Source organism: Chelonia mydas, chromosome 4, assembly GCF_015237465.2.
Source record: "Chelonia mydas isolate rCheMyd1 chromosome 4, rCheMyd1.pri.v2, whole genome shotgun sequence".
NCBI classification, from domain to species: Eukaryota; Metazoa; Chordata; order Testudines; family Cheloniidae; genus Chelonia; species Chelonia mydas.
The window spans coordinates 63,902,362-63,922,926 of NC_057852.1; the positions used below are offsets into that span (position 1 = coordinate 63,902,362).

General features: G+C 41.0%; 1 protein-coding gene across 1 annotated transcript in view; it reads right to left on the reverse strand.

The window, feature by feature from the left end:
• C4H4orf45 (chromosome 4 C4orf45 homolog) overlaps nucleotides 1–20,565 on the reverse strand; it is a 67,833-nt gene that overhangs the window by 24,245 nt on the left and 23,023 nt on the right. The window contains exon 3 of the mRNA XM_043545915.1: nucleotides 18,110–18,168. Coding sequence (XP_043401850.1) covers nucleotides 18,110–18,168 — 59 coding nt within the window. The remainder of the gene's footprint in view (nucleotides 1–18,109; nucleotides 18,169–20,565) is intronic.

Here is a 20,565-nt window from a genome sequence, read left to right on the forward strand (position 1 = left end):
CTTCTTTCACTCATGACTGCTGTTCTGTGCCAGCTATAGTGGCTCTCAACACTCAACTGAAGGGGACAAATAAGCAGGCTGGTAGCAGGGCCTGAGTGAGGGAAGATATCAGCATCTTAAGGGCCTAACTGGCTCCTACTACTTCAATTGATTGCCTGTTCTCCTCAAGAGGGTTCAGGGAAGCAGCAGGAAGCTCCCTGAGAAGCTGGTGTTAATCAGTCCAGGCTCCTGGGGGTGCTAGAGAAGTACATAAGAGGCTGCTCCTCCTCTCTCTCCCTGCAGCTCCTGCTGCTTTCTGTTATTCGCTCTCACCTTTTCTCCTGCCTGCCTGTTATGTCTCTTGTGCCCTCCTTCCTCCAGCACAGCACTCCACCATCTCTGTGCATCTAGAGCAGAGAGAATACATATGCACCAGCAGCAGACACAATTTTCTACACTCTGGGTCCTAGTGGCGCCTCCCCACAGTCTGGCACCTTAGGCGGCCGCCTCGGTTCACCTCATGGTAAGGCCAGCCCTGTAGAGCTCTAGCTGAAGTGACTGGATGCAAGTTGTTAATTATCTGTGAGACTGATGAGTGACAGTGACATCCTGTGATAGGGTGTTCACCCCACACTAGCCCAAAAAGGGTTAATGTGGCTCAGATGAAAGAAAGAACCCCATGCACCGCTACAGACTAGGGACCGAATGGCTCGGCTGCAGTTCTGCAGAAAAGGACCTAGGGGTTACAGTGGACGAGAAGCTGGATATGAGTCAACAGTGTGCCCTTGTTGCCAAGAAGGCCAATGACATTTTGGGATGTATACGTAGGGGCATTGCCAGCAGATCGAGGGATGTGATTGTTTCCCTCTATTCGACATTGGTACTGTGTCCAATTTTGGGCCCCACACTACAAGAAGGATGTGGAAAAATTGGAAAATGTCCAGCAGAGGGCAACAAAAATGATTAGGGGACTGGAACACATGACTTATGAGGAGAGGTTGAGGGAACTGGGATTGTTTAGTCTGCGGAAGAGAAGAATGAGGGGGGATTTGATAGCTGCTTTCAACTACCTGAAAGGGGGTTCCAAAGAGGATGGATCTAGACTGTTCTCAGTGGTAGCAGATGACAGAACGAGGAGTAATGGTCTCAAGTTGCAGTGCGGGAGGTTTAGGTTGGATATTAGGAAAAACTTTTTCACTAGGAGGGTGGTGAAACACTGGAATGCGTTACCTAGGGAGGTGGTAGAATCTCCTTCCTTAGATATTTTTAAGGTCAGGCTTGACAAAGCCCTGGCTGGGATGATTTAGTTGGGGATTGGTCCTGCTTTGAGCAGGGGGTTGGACTAGATGACCTCCTGAGGTCCCTTCCAACCCTGATATTCTATGGTTCTATGATTCTGCGGGGTTAAGTAACCTGGTAGGCCACACCTGGGAGAGAGTTAGGCTTGAGGTAAGCACTGAATGAGCACGGAGCCCAGCTGAGCAGGAGCAGCAGGGCTGGTATAAGGCCAGGAAGTGAGGCAGAAGAAGGCTGCAGTGTGGAAGCCTGCAGTTTCTCTCTGGAGAAAGAGCAAGAGGCAGAAACCTTGGGTAAAAGTAGAAGCCCTGGGATCCTGGCCCTGAAGGAAAGGTTTACCCAGAAGATGGGTGGAGTTGAGGCCTGATAAAGGTGGAATAGGAAACAGCCCAGGGATATGGCAGCAAGGATGATGCAAACCTTTGCTACTGATCCAAGGGTCCCTGGGCTGGAACCTGGAGTAGTGGGTGGATCCGGATTCCCCTACCAGCCACTGGGGAAGTCACATAGCTTGGTTGGCATAGCTATCGCCAGTGCACTGAGACTTTGATACCCCAGAAGGGGAAAACTATAGTGACCTGGTCAGAGATCTGAGCCATGAAGAAGGAGCACCCCGAGTGACTGAGAGGAAGCACTGAAACTCCTGGACAGAAGGGGGTGTCAGATTGGGCGGAGCTATTCCCCAGAGGTAGTCACAAGGAAGTGCCTAAGTGGTGTGTAGAGATCCTGTTACAACCCCAAACCTCAAAGTATAATATGAAACTTTATTCTTTGGGCTTGTACTTCAGTGTATCTCCCATTAGGCTACAGCTATAGTACCATATGGCTGGCTCATCTCTCTTTTTACATCATTGTGAGACTGCCTTCACTAGTATTCAAAATCACGTTATTCCTAAGAGCCGCCAACACTGAAATAAAATAGTGTAGTTCCTTTGGTTAAAATGCTGCTTACGTACTAAGTGTGTTACACAGAATTCTTGACATTACAGTTAGTAATATTTACAACTACGAAATATGTTCCCTAGAAATAATCTGTCACCTCTGGGGGAGGGGAGGGAGGAAGAAACTGCCATGGATGGTGTAAGAGTCCACATTTTAGATGTAATCTGCTCTGACACACTCGGGTTTATCTGGTGTTGGCTGGCATTAGTGATATTTTAAAAAAATCCAAACCTGCACCCACTGCATTTGAAAGGCTTATTCAATATTTGATCACCCTAGCAAAATGAAACGTTTACTTTGCAAAATGGAAGGCTTCACTGTCTGTAGTTTGACTGTTTAATAAGCTCCCTAGACGAGCAGACTGCATCCAAGCTGTCCTAAAATGTGAAAAATGTTCCCAGTGCCACGGTGACATCACAAGCACAAAGCTGATAGCTGCTTATGGGTTCCAGCTGGGCTTCTGATTACTCAGAGGCAGTGCAGGCTAAGCAAATCCTATTTTCTTACTCTTCGGAAGAAGCCTCCAAAAGCTACTTCAGTGCCAAGGTCTCCTGACTGAAATCTCCCACTAGTCAGGGAAATATTGACCTACTCTGAAATATTTCAAATACAGTAACTTTCTATTAATTTTCTTAAATGCTGCATTGATTCCTGTAGTCTAGTTGAACTAGATACCTCCCTGAGTCCTTACAAATATGTAGTCCACTACAAATATTGCCTATTTAAATGGAGTGGGTCTATTGTTGTAAAAGTGGCTAATAGGTAAACATCAGATTTAATGCTGAAGTGCTATTTGAAAGGGAAAGGTGAGTCCTTACAGAAGGGGTTAACCACTACAGATTATGCTGAGTGGGGTTGAAATAGGCATTGCAGAAGTATTCCATTGAAGGGCATCAACAATAATTATAATGATGAAGACATCAAGATGTGGACATGCGTCAACTAAGTAACTGTGATCTTATTGGCTATAATCCTTGTCTTTCCTTTCCTTCAGAGTGTTCTTACTCTTGCTCATCTTGACATGTCTAAAATTAGATTGTAAGCTCTTCAAGGCAGGGCACCTGTCTGTGTTCTGTAAAGCATCCAACATACTTTTTGGAGGCTGCAGATACAGCAATAAGGGGGGAATTTTGACAATCGTTAGCATATTTTCTCAGATTGATACAATGGATAATTGCATTAGAATGCTGTGGGGAGTGGAGTCCTTTGACGTCACAAATCTCTCCCTTTTGTAAAAGACGCAGATGCAGAAACTTACTCTTAGTGTAACTCCACTGAAATCCATAAAGTTATACCAGAATGAATTTGGCTTAGAGATTCCAAGCCAAGGATAGTGCTGATTGACATATGAATCATGGGGTTATGTATTAAACTGACAAATCTGAATATACAGACAACAAATTTAATATACATGAAGAGTTACAATATGTATTACACATTCTTGGAGCAATTTCAGAACCTTTAGTCTGGCTAGAAACTGGATTTGAACACGGAGCTGTATGTTGGGAGTTCTAAAACAGTGGCTCTCAGCCAGAGGTACATGTAAGCCTTGGGGTACACAGAGGTCTTCCGCGGGTACATCTCATCTAGATAACTGCCTAGTTTTCCAACAGGTTATATAAAAAGCACTAATGAAGTCAGAACAAACTAAAACGTCATACAGACAATGACTTGTTTATACTGCTCTATGTACTATACACTGAAATGTAAGCAGAGCTAGTCCCCAGATGTAGCCACAAGGAAGTGCCTCAACAGTGAGTAGAGTACAATATTTATATTCTAATGTATTTTATAATATGGTAAAATGAGAAAGTAAGCAATTTTCAGTGATAGTGTGCTGTGAGACTCTTGTTTTTCTATATCTGATTTTGTAAGCAGATAGTTTTTAAGTGAGGTGAAACTTGTGGGTACACAGAACAAATCGTATTCCTGAAAGGGGTACAGTAGCCTGGACAGGTTGAGAGCCACTGCTCTAAGAGAACTGTAGCACATCTGTCAGGAGATGGAGGTGTGCTTTTGCCATCTAACATACCTGTTCAAACACGTACATGCTTGCAGATCAGCTAAATGCAGAGCTTAATAGTATGTCTCTGGTCAAATTATTTCTCCCAAGAGAGAAATAAGGCTAGTTTTCATGCTGTTGGTTGAACAGTGGAAAGGCCACTGAACAAGTTATGCACCTCCATGATGTTCTGTTGTGAGCCAAACCTGGCGCATTACATGAGAGAAGTCCTCTGAAGGACAGGTGTCTGACGATGTCCTCCAGCCATAGTGTTTTAGGTCTTCCAGGGGATCTTTTCCATCTTGCTTTCATTACGTCAAAGTTGAAGATGATTCTTGCGGGGAAATTGGAAGGCATCTGGAGGAGATGACTGTAACACCTTACAGAGCCTTGGGCAACCGTTTGAGAGAACAGGACCTGGTCAGTTTAGAAGACAGAGTTCTTCATTCAACTTGAATTCATACCACTGGATGATTTTGATCCTGTGGAGATGCTTCATCTGAATGGTATCCAACTTCTTTTCAATCTTGACAGAGGGGGCATGATCACCAAAGCATTATATATCCTCAGCTTTAAGCCATTCCTGAAGCCAAATTTTTCCATTCCCCATCATGACTTTGAGGGGGATAATAATGGCAAAGTATATGGGGGAAAAAGGCATGTCCAACTTGCATGCACCATTTCCATGCTTACATATTGCCATATGCTTGTAAATTAGGCATGCAAATGAGCTCACTTTCTATGTGCATTTACATGTCTAAAATTCTAAAAATCTGGCTCTTGATGTTGATTTCTTTTTTATGTACATTATGCACTCATTATACCCACAAAAGGGGAAAATAGTCTAGTCTCTGCTGCTCATGTTCTCTCTTTTTTTGGCCGATGAACTTACAAAATAGAGTGGCATGTTCAGATTGCAATTTTAATTTAATGTTGATGAAAAGCTGAGTATCCAACTTTAACTTAACACATTTTGTCACCCTTTCAACAGCATTAACTTTGCCAATACTTATACAATCCTTGTCCATCTGGTTATCCTTATCCAAAAAAACAAAACCTGTTTTCCTACTGAACCAATCTGGATGTGTCATATGCCATTTGAAAACTCACTATTTGTATAGATGTCAGAAGCAGAGCTATGGTAATTAGCTTTACTTTAAAATTTTGCCATATACAGCACTAATTCTCTTTCAAGATTGACCTTCATTGTAGATGGTACTAGTGATTACTACTTTCAACGTTGTATAGACAATCCCAGTGTTTATGAAACACACACACACACCCCTAGATGCATAAACAATTCATATTCACAAACCAATCATCTCAAGTTAGAATTTTTAGACTTTGGACTAGGGACTGCCATTTATTATGTGTTGTACGCTGCCTAGCATAATGGGGCCCAACCTGGTTGTGACTTTGAGATGCTACTGCAATGTAAATGTTTAATTTACATCCCAACACTATGTTAAAAGAAAACTAAAGTTACCAAGTCAAGCATGCATAAGTGAGGGGGGTGGAGACACACCCTTTGCCAGTGGGCTTCACACTATGCCAAAGGAATAGTGAGACTTGGAAATAAGAGGTTCACTTCCAGATTCTGCGGGGAGTGTATTCTACTTATTACAGACCCTTTTGCTCCTACCCCGGCCCAGCCTCTCCCTGGCCCCTTGTCCCCGCCTCTGGTACTGTGCTCCCTGGCTCCTATCCATTTTCCCCTCTCCCAAATCTTGCCCTTGTCCCATCCCTGCTCCTATCCTTATGGCTCCCCCCCCCCACACACACACACATTGTTCCTATCTGTCCCTGTCTTCAGTCCGCCTCTGCTCATGCCCAGTCTCTCCACTTACACTCCTAACTCTATGCTTGCCCAAGACTTATCCACTCCCTTTTACTCGAGCGCCTGCCCCTGGCTCCCTGCCTTGTCTCTTTCACGTCCTTGTTCTTTCCATTCTGAAGCCCTCTCTGCATTCTAGCCAGGGGGAGCATTGAGCACACAGGAAAGTGTCTCCCTGCTCTGAATTGCAGTACCCAGTAGCACCCAACAGATAGGAGGAGCAATTGCAGGGAAAGTTCACCTCAGTCCCTGCAGCCCTGGGCTGGAGTATGGTGAGTTGTTCTGTGCCAATGGCTCATGTGCAGTCTGGTTGGCATGTAGGAGCTGTGAGGGGATACAGCATGCTCACGGCAGATGGAATCTCCAGATCATTTAGTTGCCAAACTGTAACAAGTTTCTAGTGAGTATTTTCCAAAAGGTTTATAACTTGGTCAAATTTTTGAGGCAGATTTTCACAGGAACATCAAAGCGCATCCTGAAAATCATCACTGCCCCTTGCCAAATTTCAGGTCCCTGCTCCAAAGCATGGAGCTGCTAGAGCTTCTCAGTAAAACTGTTAAGAATTCTTTTTAACGTGGATAAAAATATTCTTCCCCTCACCTCAGTCTGAGAAACATCAGAACTATTTTAGCTAAAGCTTAAAAAACCAGTTTGAGACAGACATCTGGCATTGAAAATTTCAACTTGAAAGGTTTGTTTAGCAAATTTATAAGAACTGAAAATAGGGCCTTATAATGGAAAGTATTTAGAATCCTTACCTATAGATGTCACTACCTGCGATAATAAAGATTGATTCTTTCTTTCTAAATTAAATAAATCTCACCTATTACTAAGACAAAGAAGGAAAGAATGAATATTATAGTAGTGTAACATTCCCATCCAGTCCATGCTGATGAGCATCCATCCCTTTGCTTTGACATCATAGAAAAGACTAAAATTTACAAAATTATTTTCTCCCATTAACTGTGAGCTCTGTGTCAGCTCAAAAGTTTCTCTCTCACCAACAGAAGTTGGTCCAATAAAAGATATTACCTCATCCACCTTGTGTTTCTAATATCCTGGGACCGACATGGCTACAACAACACTGCATACCAGAGACAAGGAGCAGAGATTTGAACTGTTCTATTTAATATTAGGTTGTGGATCAAGTTGTGCAATAAATCCAGCCCTGATTTAAGGCTGAAAGTCCAGCAGGAAATTCTTTGAAACATGTTGGAAACTGTCCAGTTTGAAACTGTCCAGAATGAAGGCGGAAGTGACAAAAAATGACATGCTGGAAATGCGGAGAAGAGAACGCAAATCTCATATATATGCTATGGAGATGCCCCTTAAATTCCTTCTGGGAATAGAACAATAGGAATGTGGATGGGAAACCTAAGATATTCAAGAAATGGAAGTATGTTGGAAGAATCTGAACACTGCAAAATGGTGTACAGGAGCATGTGAGCTACCAAAAGTAGAGGGAAAAACACTTTCCTACTGAACAAGAGACTAGGTGATTTTTTTCTCAAGAGAATTAGGTATTTTATTTTTAGAAGTATATGAATAATACATTTCCCATTTTCATGGGACTTAAAAACTTGTTATGAGTGACTGTTTATCATTTTAGTAAGATTTTTTTTATATACAGTACCATATTTTTCATTTGCAGCAGAGTATGTCAAAGCATTTGCCAATATTAATTGAACGTCAAAAACTCCCTGTGAAGGTAGTTAAATAATATTAATCTGTTTAACAAACAGGCCAGCTAGGGATTAGGTAAAGCCAGTGGTTTGTCTGTTTGTTTTTGGTAGAAAGTATTGGCATTTTCTGGTGACCCAATCAGTTTCTGCAGAACTGAAGGCACAATTCTATTGTTAAATTGGCATCTTCCTAGTCAACAGATTTACTCATGTGTATTCTGTAGTGTCTGCTTGCTTCAGTGATTTAATATAAATTTTAACGATAATTTTTTTTGTTTTGGTTTGGTTTTTTTACACCAGCTAACCCTGCAGAGTCAACACAGCTAATATGGAAGGAGCTGGTTTCCATTCCTTCACATGTGTTAGCAAACAATTTTAAGTATCACCTATCCCTGTGCAAACCTGTTGATGACCCTGCATATGCACAAGTGTTAATGAAGACTGAATTTAATTGCACAATGTTTATTACTAGCAATTAGAAAAATCATCTTTTCACTTAAAAACTGAGCACACTTGATTTGGAAATTAAAGGCCATTAATGTGGGATCCCATAATCCCATTTTTAGAGCCATTTTTCATGAAAGAAACACAATTTTAACTTTGTTTTGGAGTCACCTTAAAAAACAAATTCTTATGGCCTCTAAGGCTTTTGAATGTTTTTATATATAATTTTTAAAAAAAGTATTAGAACTATCCAGTCTAAACAGCCCTATTTTTGCTACAGGCTTCTCTGGAATAATGTGTTAGTAACATCACAAGAGAGAAACCTAAGTTGTAACACTGAATTCACAATTCTCAACTTTCCAATTCTCAATTGGAAAGGAAAGGGATGTTAAGTCAGATTATTTAAACTTTTTGTTTCAGTATTACAAATCTGTTCAACTCAAATTCCTAACAGGTAGTTAGCTCTTTCACAAAGAAGTTTTTTCCTAACACCTTTCCTTGAAAAGAGGGCTAAGCTGCAGCTCGGGATTCTGCCTATTTTGAGGGCCTTATTTTTACCCAGTCCGTAGGAAGTCAGCAATTTTAATTCCTCATATTTCTAAAATGAAGGGAAAACACAAGGAGGGGAAAAAACTCAGTTTTAGGTAGATGAGAGGATCAGTAATGGACACAAAATCATCCTTTTTCCATTCATGTTTTTAAAACTAGTTTAGGCCTCATAGATGAAAAAGGAAATCTTCTAAATGTGAACCAATGCACTACTGTCAGCTAAAGGCAGAAACAAATGCCACTGAGAATTACATGGAGTGTATGCAGGCACAGTAACTCAGAGCTGCAAATTAACCCCATTCATCCTCAAGTAGGCGTTAACTCTGATGCCTAATATCTGCTGAAGTTAACAGTAGTGAAATAATATTGAAACAGCCAACTATGCTGGGGATGTGGGCATAGCTGGTTTGAGTATCATCCCTGTTCTTCCAAGATGACCCTAAGGGCAACTGAGTCACAGAGAGGTTAAAGGAACTGTGCACTTGCAAACATTGTATGATATACATTACTGTTGTCGCCAAGCTCCTTGTTTGTTGGGGAGGGGGAACACATTTTTAAATCTTTTTTTACTTTCCAATTCTGGCTATAGTTGACAGCTTGTGGCTTAAATAGTTTGGGCTGGGCTGTGCCATTAAAGCACAGTCCTGCATGAGAGGTGGTGCAGAGCTGCTCTACCACAGTGAGAGGTCCAGGAAGCATGGCGATTTGGGGAGACACAATGACTCCATGAGCTATTTAGCATGCTAAGGAAGCTCACCTCCTGCACCCTTTCAGGAGGATCCAATGTTCACACCCCTATTACTGGCCAGCTCAGTCAGCTGGTGTAAAGGGGGCTCTGCCTCTGCCCTATCCTCTCTGCAGTGGTTTGTACTGAAAGGAGGGCTAGCAAGAGCTGCAAGGGTGACTGGCCTCTGAATAAGGGAGCAGTTGCAAGGGGATAGAGGATGTTGGCACATTAATGCAAGGGCCAGCTACAATCTGGTAATTGTGCGTTGGAGTCACAATTAACTATTTCTTACACTAATGTTTAGCATTTAATTTAGAGGCAATGAGGAAGAGAAATCTTTTTGGTTAAAAATAATCAACTGGTGATCAGGAGCTGTGATCTATTTCTTGCTTTGCTATAGCCTGTGTGGCTATGGACAATTAATTTAAAATAAGGATAACATCCATGCGAGTGGGACTGAAGCTTAATATGTGTAAAGCACTTACAGATCTTCTCATGGAGAGTGCTATAGAAAAGAGAAATATTAATTTCCAATTTTGTTAGTAAAAACATCATTCTGTGGTTGCCTTCTTACTGTCATGTTTTCCAGTCTCAGTGGACTCTGCTGGCAGAGAGAGTTGGCCCTGTTCTGACAGTTACACAGCCAATCTGCCGCATGCAGCATGACAAGAGACAGGCACGCTCTACAGAATGTCTGATGTAGAAAATCCTGATGAACGATGAAAGAGAAAGTGGAGTGTTATCGGCCTATTTCAGCAAGTTACAGACTGTGAGAGCTCAAAAATCTCTATAAAGATGACATTTTATCATCTGACCCTTGCTGTAGAGATACATATGAATAAAACATGTTGCGCTGGAGAAGGTTGTATGGACAACACTTAGTACAGAGGAAGGATAAAACATAAGACTCAACGTGTGTATAAATCAAGCCTCTGCTTTTTTTTCTGACTACTCTATTGATTACAGCACAGCATGTGTAATTATGTAACATGCTAAATAAAATATCAATATTTAAGCATTGATGGGCTTCATTCTGACATTTGTGCTAATGTAAATTTGCAATAACTCCACTGACATTGACAGAATTACACAAGGGTAAGAGCAGAATCAGTTTCTCTATGCCCTTTGCCAAGAGAATTAAAATCTGACAACAGTGTAACAGAAGCACTTTAAGTATAGTGTGGGCCTGGTACTAGAGAAATCTCCTGCAAGAAAGGCATAGCAGTCAACCCCTTCAGCACTTGAGTGGCTGAGATTATAGCGTTCCTAGAAAGGCTTGTACACTTGCTGGAGCACTAGTAACCTGCAGCCCAGCTCAGATGCTGCTCCTGGCCTATTTTCATCCTTAAATGGGAAAGGGGGGGGAAACAAGCCAGTCTTCCTCTCTAAGCCCCCCTTTCCCTGGACACTTGAACACTACAGTGAGGCAACTCTCCCTACAACAACTCCTCTCCACTGCCAACCACCTCAGTTGTGCATCAGGGCCCAAAAGTGCTTTGAGTACCCGATAAACCTATGAACAGCTGAGAGGTGGTGTGAAGACTTCAGTGCCTGCTCTTCAGGCTAGCCCTAGCCCACTCATGGCCCTACTAGCAGGACATCTGAGGTGGGAAGGCAAAACATGACAGAGGAGAAAAGAGGGTATAGATTGAAGAGCAGGGGGAGAAAAGATGGGAGGAAAAACTAGCAGAAGGTAAAGTGAGGAAGGAGAAGATGGGAGGGGAAGGACAGAGCAGACCGAAGTCTAGAAAGCCAAGAAAAGGGCAATGATGTGAGGGGTGTGAAACAGGACTGTTGGAAAGAGATGATGCTTTATTTCCTGACCTCAGTCACACAAAATGAGCCATTGTTCCAAGAGGTCAGACCTCTGTCACCTGACAGGGATCAATAGCCACTGAGTCCAAGGGTTACTGTTACAGAGGGGAGTAAGACTTATGGTGAAACTTAGAATAGGGAAATTAATAAATAAAGAGGAACTGGAATTAATATTATGGAGTAGAAATATAGTACAGGGAGTGAAGACTGCAAAGAGGACATGGAGAAACTTCTTTCCCTTATGCCTGGCTTTTACTGTAATATGGGAATACCCTATTTTTTCATTCTGAAAAGGTGGAGGCGGCTCAGGAGAGAGAGAGAAGCAGGCTACAGCTGCTAACACTCTCCTTCACCCATGAAGGCCTGGTCTATATACAAAGTTATATCAGCTTAACCAAAGTGATTTCTAAAGCAAGCTAGTTAAATTAAAGCTTCTTTGAGTATAGACTCTCTTACCTCAGTTTAACCCTAGCTTTACACGAGCAAGCTAAATCACTTTTTAAACCAATGTAAGTGTGTCCACACAGAGGTTTGCATCAAAGTAACTGACCCAGTTTAATTAAACCAGTGCATGTCTGTGTGTAGGAAATCCCCATGTCTGTTACCTTCAGAGTCTGGTGGGCATACCACTCCCACTTCTTCAGGTTGCAAGGAGAAGGTCTCTAAAGTAATTTAAAGGAAGCAATATGGCAAGCTGAGCTCTAGAAGCTACAGAGGGAAAGCAGGGCTAGATCATCCCTGAAACTCCCGGCCAGTGGCATTCGCTGTGAAAGGCTGAAAAGCTAAGGGTTCAAGGATGGGGGGGGGGAAGAAGGGTCTAAGGCATGGGAAGAGGCCTACTTGGGCCAAGTAATTACGATGTCGGTCTGAAATATTTAAGTTACAAAACTTGCCTACAATATAGTCATTTGCTCTTTCCAAGCAGGCAAATATTATGTCTTGTGGGAAATTATGAGGAGGACTCCCCTTACAAAATCACAAAGTTGATCACTAATAATATGAAGTAAATATCTTTCAAATATTGCCAGCAACATCTGTGCTAGTTTAACTACTGGTTCATGTTTCAGTCCTTTATGGAATATACTCATTTCAAGAGAGCAAAGAGTATGTCACCACATCCATAATGAAGATTGAACTTGTGGGATTTTCTGTGTGTGCTGCAGCTCAATTCCTTTCAAGCTTCTAACAACACCCTCCTACTTTTACTTTTTGCTTCATCTTAAGTTTCCAAAAGTCTGGATGCCTATACGTGTATATGATCTTACACTTATAATATTTAGTTTTGGTGGAATGAAAGCAAGGCCAGACTGTGATCTCATTTATATAAGTGAAACTTCAGAGGAAAGCCACTTAATTCAATAAAGTTACTCTGAATTTACATCAGTGTAAACAAGATCAGGAGCTTAACTTTTACAAGTGACATAAATCTGAGAAGCATATAAGAAATTTGCTGCCTTCTCCAGAACAAAAATTAACTCTCTGGAAATTCATGGTAAAATAAAAGGTTTACGTATTGTTTACATTTTTAGATATCTTAAGAAATAATACTCAGTAATGTTGAAGTTTTGATTCAAAGAATCCAATAGAAGACTACAGTAATTGGTGATCAAGTCAGTCTGATTAGGCGTGTCTATGCAGTGCTAAGAGATACAGGGCTTTGTGACATTTTTGTGAGTATTCGCATATTGAAACAGAGATTTACATGAATATATAGGACAAAGATGTACCATTTCTACTAGCAAATGCTGTTTTTTCTGATTGATAGGGGGAGATGTGAATTTGTCCACAAACAAATTTCACCATTTTTGCCACATCTCCTGCACCCCAAGGAAAATAAAGGTGTGTGTGAGGGGGTGGGGGCTTTGTGTAATGAAACAAATGAAATCTACCATACAGCAAAATCATGAATATATGACAAGTGGAAATTTTCCATTTTATGCAAATCACATTTCCACAAGGGAAAAAGTGACTTGTAACCATAAAAGAAAAAACTGAAGGCAAGAATAGAACGGAAATGTTCTGCTTTTCTTTTTGCCAGGGTTAAGAGTATTTCTAACTTCACGGGTACCATACTCAGTATGCTGAGCAAGTGCACTTCCTACAACTTTTGAAACACTTCCTCCTTGTCTTCTGTGTGCCTCATCATTCTATACTCTTGCAGAAACATCTTCACTGGCCACCAAACAGAGGCAAATGTTAACACTTTCACTTCCTCTGAAAGCATCAGCTTCTCCCTTTCTATCATTTCCATGCAAACTGAACAATGACAGCTCCTGTCTAGCTGTGCCAGCGCTAGAAACATCCAACCATATGGGTGTCAAGTACGGCACACTTCACCCTAAAATCACCTCACCCTTGTTGATGTTGAAATTATTCGTCCGATATCAACGGGGTCAGTGCCCATCGTAGTAAAGAATGTTCAGGTTTATTAGGAGTCAATGTTACTCTCTATTAAGGAGTATTGGATTCTGTACCCTTCACATAAGCAAGAGAACAAAGGCTGATAGGGTGATGTGGAGCGGAATTTGACACATCAAACACAGCAAGATATTTTAGGGTAGACACAGCTTCTACGAATCACACAAACCAAGACTGACGTACAGATACAGATGTTTGCAGTGTTGGACCCAGAATATAAGAGAGAGAAGGTTGGTGAGGTAACATCTTTCATTGGACCAACTTCTATTGATGGAAGAGACAAGCTTTCAAGCTAAAAGGAGTTCCTCTTCTTACAGATATAGAGACAGTTTCCATAGCAATAGTATCTATGCCTTCTCAAAACATTCAAGGTACTAATATAGTTAGAAATGCATTTAGAAATACTTTACTCATACATGGATTGATTATGCAAAGAGCTGAGCACTCCAGACATAATTAGAAAAGCTTGTGCTTAAATTTAAGCACAAGAGTAGTGGGAAAAATGGATTTACTCTAGAGCTATCAATTAATCACAGTTAATTCACATAATTAACTCAAAGCAAATTAACTACTAAAAAATTAATGATTAATCACAGTTTTAATCACAGTTAATAACACCAATTTAAATTTATTATAAATATTTTGGATGTTTTACTACATTTTCCAATATATTGATTTAAACAATACAGAACACAAAGTCTACAGTGCTCACTTTATATTATTTTTATTATAAATATTTGCACTGTAAAAAATAGTATTTTTCAATTCACCTCCTATAAGTACTATAGTGCAATATCTTTATTGTGAAAGTTCACTTACAAATGTAGAATTATTATTTTTTACATAACTGCACTCAAAAACAAAACAATGTACAACTTTAGAGCCTACAAGTCCACTCAGTCCTACTTCTTGTTCAGTCAATCGCTAAGACAAACAAGTTTATTTACATTTACAGGAGATAATGTTGCCCACTTCTTATTTATGATATCACCTGAAAGTGAGAACAGGTGTTCGTGTGTCACTGTTGTAGCTGGCATTACAAGGTATTTATGTGCCAGATATGCTAAACGTTCGTATGCCCCTTCATTCTTTGACTTGTAGATTGCACTCTTTTGTTTCTTTTTTACAGTGCAAATATTTATAATAAAAAATACAAAGTGCAGAGTGCTCATTTTGTATTCTGTGTTGTAATTGAAATAAAAATATTTGAAAATGTAGAAAAACATCCAAAATATGTATAATAAATTTAAATTGGTATTCCATTATTAACAGCGCAATAAAAAAATTTAATCGTGATTAATCACAGTTTTAAACCATTTGACAGCCCTAGTTTACTCACATGCTTAAAGTTAAGTGTGTTCTTACGTGCTTTTCTGGATCTGGAAAAGAGTGCTCAGCCAGGGTTCAGATCTTGACGTGGCTCCTCATGTCCATATGCCATCCACATGTCCCATGCCTTCTGCTTGCTAAGCTGTATCCTCTTCCTGCTGCTGCTATTGCAGGCGCTCTGCCAACAACAGGGTGTGTCTACGCACAGCTCTTGGTTTTTCAGTCGCAGCAGTCAGGCTGTCTGCCATGCAGCTTTCCCTCTGCAACCTGCTGCCAGGTTGCTGTCTCTGGCCAGCTGCTTCTATCACATAAACCACTGACTTTCTCTCCCAAGCAGGTCAGGTCAAAATATTTTATCAAAATTGTTTTTGATGAAACAGTTTTTTTTGGATGACAAGTTGACATTTTCCAAGGAAATTTGACAAAACGGGGGTAGGGAGGAGGGAAATTGTTCTCTTTAAAGATGTCGGTGGAATTATTTTTCCACAACTTACTCTACTCACAACCTAGATCCCCCTAAGACTCTTGAGAGTTACTACCCTTTCCTGTACGCTACATTAGTGAGACTGCTACTGTTTAAATGTTAGGCTAGGCAATACAGAATTCTCCTTTGGCTACATCCTTCCCCCTCCATCTTATTTAGATTTCAGGGAAGACACTGAGTAATGAGCTAGTGAGTTCCTTATGATATTCATGTATAATCTATTCCAGATATTGCAATATACATATATAATCTACTTCCCTTCATGGGCTGGAACCAAGACATCAGAGCTGATCACCCTTTAAACCCTTGAGAAACTTCAGATATGAATCCAAATTTGAATCAGAAATCTGCAACTCAGTCACTTTTCTCCAACTGAAATGCAGCCTTCCTGTTGTCATTTCTTCTACTTCCTGCTTCGATGAGTCAGGATTTTGGGTCTGCTTCTTATGATTGGAGACTTCACATTCTCTTCCAAATAATTTACTCTTTCAGAAAGAATTTCTGATATGATCTTGTATTGAGTAGTGTAATTCAGGAAGAGTCAGCAAAGGAGAGACGAAAAAAGGCTATAGCAATGATAGATAGTGGACTATACTTGCTATGAATGGAATTTGCATCACGCTATTGGAAAACTATATAAAAGTCACACAGATATTAGCCTGAATAATACTGTGATATCAGTATTGTCAAGGATGAAAGTTGATCATTCTAGTTTACATTTCTAATAGTTTTGCTGGAAAAGTGGAACTGGAAGACACCAGCGAACGGGTCTGACCCTTTTCTAACCAACTATCCTAAATATAAAATGGATACTGCAAGAGATCTCAGAGAACATTTTGGGTTTGAAATAACTAGAGATAATCAAAGTATTGTCCTTGCACTGATGAATTTCACTGGGTTTTTTTTTTTTCCACTTAGAAACGCCTGCATTAACCTTGTATTGATTATAAGACTAGAGAGTCAGTGGTATTACAGGGTCAGCAGTGAAGCTATATGCAAAAGATCCAATTGTAACAATTATATCCTCTGAATATTTTATGCAGTTCCGATAAAATTTGTTCATGCTTTAAAGACCTGCAGCATACTAGATAAAATAACTTAATTATCTAATAGTGCATCCTTTTGTGAGACATTCCATTAGCTGATTGCACACATTTAATTGTGTTTAAACTCAGGTCACTTTGCCTTCCCATCCACCTTTCTCTGGTAAAAGTAAATACAGTATGTCCTTTATAGCAAGCCACGTATTAATCCCTATACAATCATTGTACACAAGGATTGCTTTCAATCTTGATAATATGAATGTTTTATGAATGCATTAAAAGATGGACAAGCACTCTAAGTCTTCTTGAAAGATACTGCTTTGGCTGTCCTCCTACACTGAACTCTGAATGTTTCATTAGCTCCCAGCATTTGGAAAATGTAATGAAGAAGCTGTTTATTTTATAACCTGTCACCAGAATAAAGCAACCTCAACAGAATTCCACTGTATTAACCCAAATAAGCAATTCCAGATATGGCTTTGTACCTATGATTTATAGGACAACATAAGAAACTGTAGTCACTCAGGGCTAGTAGATGATCAACTGTCTGTGGCCACAAAAGGGAGTAAGGGTAACTAAGGCACTTCCTGACTCTGTTACATGTCCTTCCTATACCATAGGCACAGGAGGGGAAGTGGTCTCCAGAGAATCATTACTTCCCCCCATCTTGTGTACATAGGTGGGTGGGAGAGGAGAGGAAAAAATGGTACAGAGAGTAGAGGAGAACCTTGGTTTGCCCCTCGCATGCCAGCGCTATATCAGTGCAGAAGGCACTGTGCCAGGGTTAGGTCCGGTGCAGTTTAGTTCCTCCCTGGAGCAGGCAAGCAAACTTGGAGACAGATTGCAACTCCGAGTCATAGTCTGATTCAAAAGCTGCTCTCAGGGCAACATAACTAGACACTGCCACTTTTTCAGAATAGATCATAATGGGATAACCTAGCCCTCATTCTAATAGGACTAGTTTTATGATGCTGGGAGTCTCTGCAAGGTTATTCTTGGGAAAGAACTCTACAGATTTCCTCAATCTCTTTCTCGCCTTCATACTTTACCTAAAATTATCATTAATAATAATAAGAAATGCTTAGAAGGCACGGACTTGGCTCATGGTGTACCAATCAATGTGACAGACCCTATAAGCCAAGGTAAAATTAGGGACTGTCTGAAAAGTGGTAGGTAACCTGAAAAATAGGATTTTCTCTTGACAGTGGCATTTATGAGTCCCAAAGAGTTCTCCCTAAATTCTAACATTTATTTTGGTTCTATTTATGTAATAATGCTATTCATTTATAACAACATATCAATTAAATGGTTAACTATAAACCATGCCTCTTAGCCGCTGTCACTACAGCTCCATTGCTGAAGAAGGGTTTCCCGGAGCAGTAGATACTCATGGAATCTTTTTGGTAACAATAGATGTAATTGGCCAGTACATTCTGCTACAAGGTTAAGCATGCCACTGTTCTGCCTGTCCCAGGTCTTCTCACAGATCAGGATAATCTAAGAATCTCTGCAACAGTGGGCTAGTCACCAGGGGAGATTTTCTAGAATAATGAATAAATAGTTACCATGGATTCTGGTATCGATGAGTTATCTCATCTTCAGCAGCCTGACGGAATTCTCCAGTCTGTCAAAGAGAAACAAAACATGTTGTTTTGGCAGCATGTTGACAAGGAGAATTGATATTATATTTGTCTGCCCCTCTCCAATCAGAGTGGGAGTGGGGAGAGAGTCCATGAACAGATTTGAAAGCCAAGGAAGGGTGCTATGGTTCTACATCTTGAAATGTGAAAGCAACCTGGGTGCAGCATTCTGACCCCCTTAAAATTTAGAGAGGAAGAATTTAGAAAGACAATAAAACTGAAATTGTAAGGCTATATTTCTACAATGTCTCAGGCAATGGAACAAGGGACTTAAGAGTTAAGCAATGTCTGGTACATCTAAGGGTCCTGTATGGGGATGGTAAAATTGAAAAGATCAAAAAAGTTCACAACAGTCTACAAATCAGAGAGCATGTGGTCAAAAAGGGGGCAGGGCAGCAGATGGCAGTATGTGGAAGTCAAAGAGAAATCCAGGGCAAAAGGAAACCGCTGGTCTACAGGAAGTAATATTTTTTAAACTTAAATTGGCTCAGCAAGATAGTCTCACACGCTACTTGTACACGTATCTTGATGGGGGAAACAACAATAGAGCATACGGTGTGCATTTTTCAGCAACACGCTTACCTGGAATACCACATCCTATTTTCCCCACTCTACTCTTACCCATTTTTGCTTCTCCCCATCTCTCTCCAGTTGGACCTTAGATGCACCATGTCTATTAACAAATCTGAGGGTAGAAATTAAAATAGGAAAGCCAATCTAAGCGTTTCTCATTTGAATTCCTGTAATGCTGCTTATCGAAGGGCAGAACTTGGTGCATTGCAAACAATTCTGCTACAAATCTCTGAATCAAAACTTCAGTTATTTCTATGAAATTCAAGCATCATATGATGTCTTCATTGTGCTCTTTAGCTTTTCTAAGTCATATTCGTCTTTGCCAACAGTTGCAGGTGTTATGCAGTCCAACACTGAAAATGCCAGTCATTGCTAAAGCAGCAACTAGTTTGCCACATAATTACTTCCTTGCTCTAGCCTGCTGTCCATGTTATTTTGTTTTGAGAAGGTTCTTTGTTTAATCCACCATCATTAAGTAGTGATGGAACTATAGTCCCATAATTCAAAATGTACCTTGTTTTCATTTCATGCTCTTACCAGCTCACACCCTGCAGCTTGCCTCCTCTCTTGCTGTTGCCTTTCCTGTCCTATTCCCTCTCCCCAGCCTCACTTCTGTCTCCGTTTCTCTCAGGAGTTGTAATGAAAAACCAGCACTTACCTTGTGGCCCCTCTCTGCTTCTGCAGAATTTAAGCTTATGATTAAAAAAATAAAGTTACATTTCTATCCCTTATGGCTGCAAAGAAAACATCTTCTAAAGGTGAACCCATGCTGTGCTGTATTAGTGAGTCTGCAGACACAGGAATGACAGCTTTAAGGGCAAATTGTATTTCCCTCACAGAGAGTACGTCTGCACTGCAATAAAAAACCTGCTGCACTGAGTCTCAGAGCCCAAGTCATCAATGTGGGCGCACAGGGCTCGAGCTGCAGGGCTAAAAACTGCAGTGTAGACATTCGGGCTGGATCATGGGCTCTGAGAACCTCCCCCCTCACAGGGTTTCTGAGCCCAGGGGTCCAGCCTGAGCCTAAATGTCCACACTGCAATATTTAGCCCCACAGCCCTAGCTCTGAGGCAGCCCACGCCAGCTGTGGCCGTGTCACAAGTCTTTTATTGAACTGTGGATGTATCCAGAGGCTCTGAATCAGCAATGTATATGAGCCCATTATGCATGAGAGGAGTTGCACAGAAATCCGTGCTTAAAGTTAGGCCCATGCATTTATGTACCCTGCTGAATTGGCTCCATAAAGCCCAAGTATTCAGGCTATAAGTGAAGTGTGAGGGGATGAGAAGCAAAAACCACAACAAAATCCTTGTGTGGTGCAGGCAGTTATTCCAGGCTATGGGTCAGCATAGCAGCTATAGTTTCCTTCCTGCTTCCCTCCTCCCCACTTCATCCATCCACCAGCCCCCACATATGCCATTTGTTAAGACCACTGGATTCATGTAACTGCAGATCCAGCATCCACTGTCCAGCCTGCTCTCCATGCCACCCTCTTTGCTGGCTTGTTCAGGAGCCATTAAATGCAAACATAGGGCACACAGGTCCTCAAAGTTTTATAAGGAAGCTCCCTGAGCCGGCACATCCCATTCCAGTTTTCCTATAAAAATGTCTTTGAGACAGGGGACACAGCAACAAGGAATGGACTGTAGTCTTGGGGAAGCAGTCTGGGGTTTATAAACAACAGCCATCCTGCAGACCCTGGCTTTATGGCCCACCACCAGGGTTCAGTGAACAGAAAGAGCTGGAACTCCTCACACCAGCAAGGGATCAGGATAGCTCTTGGTTGTCCTCACTAGTGTTTCTCAAAG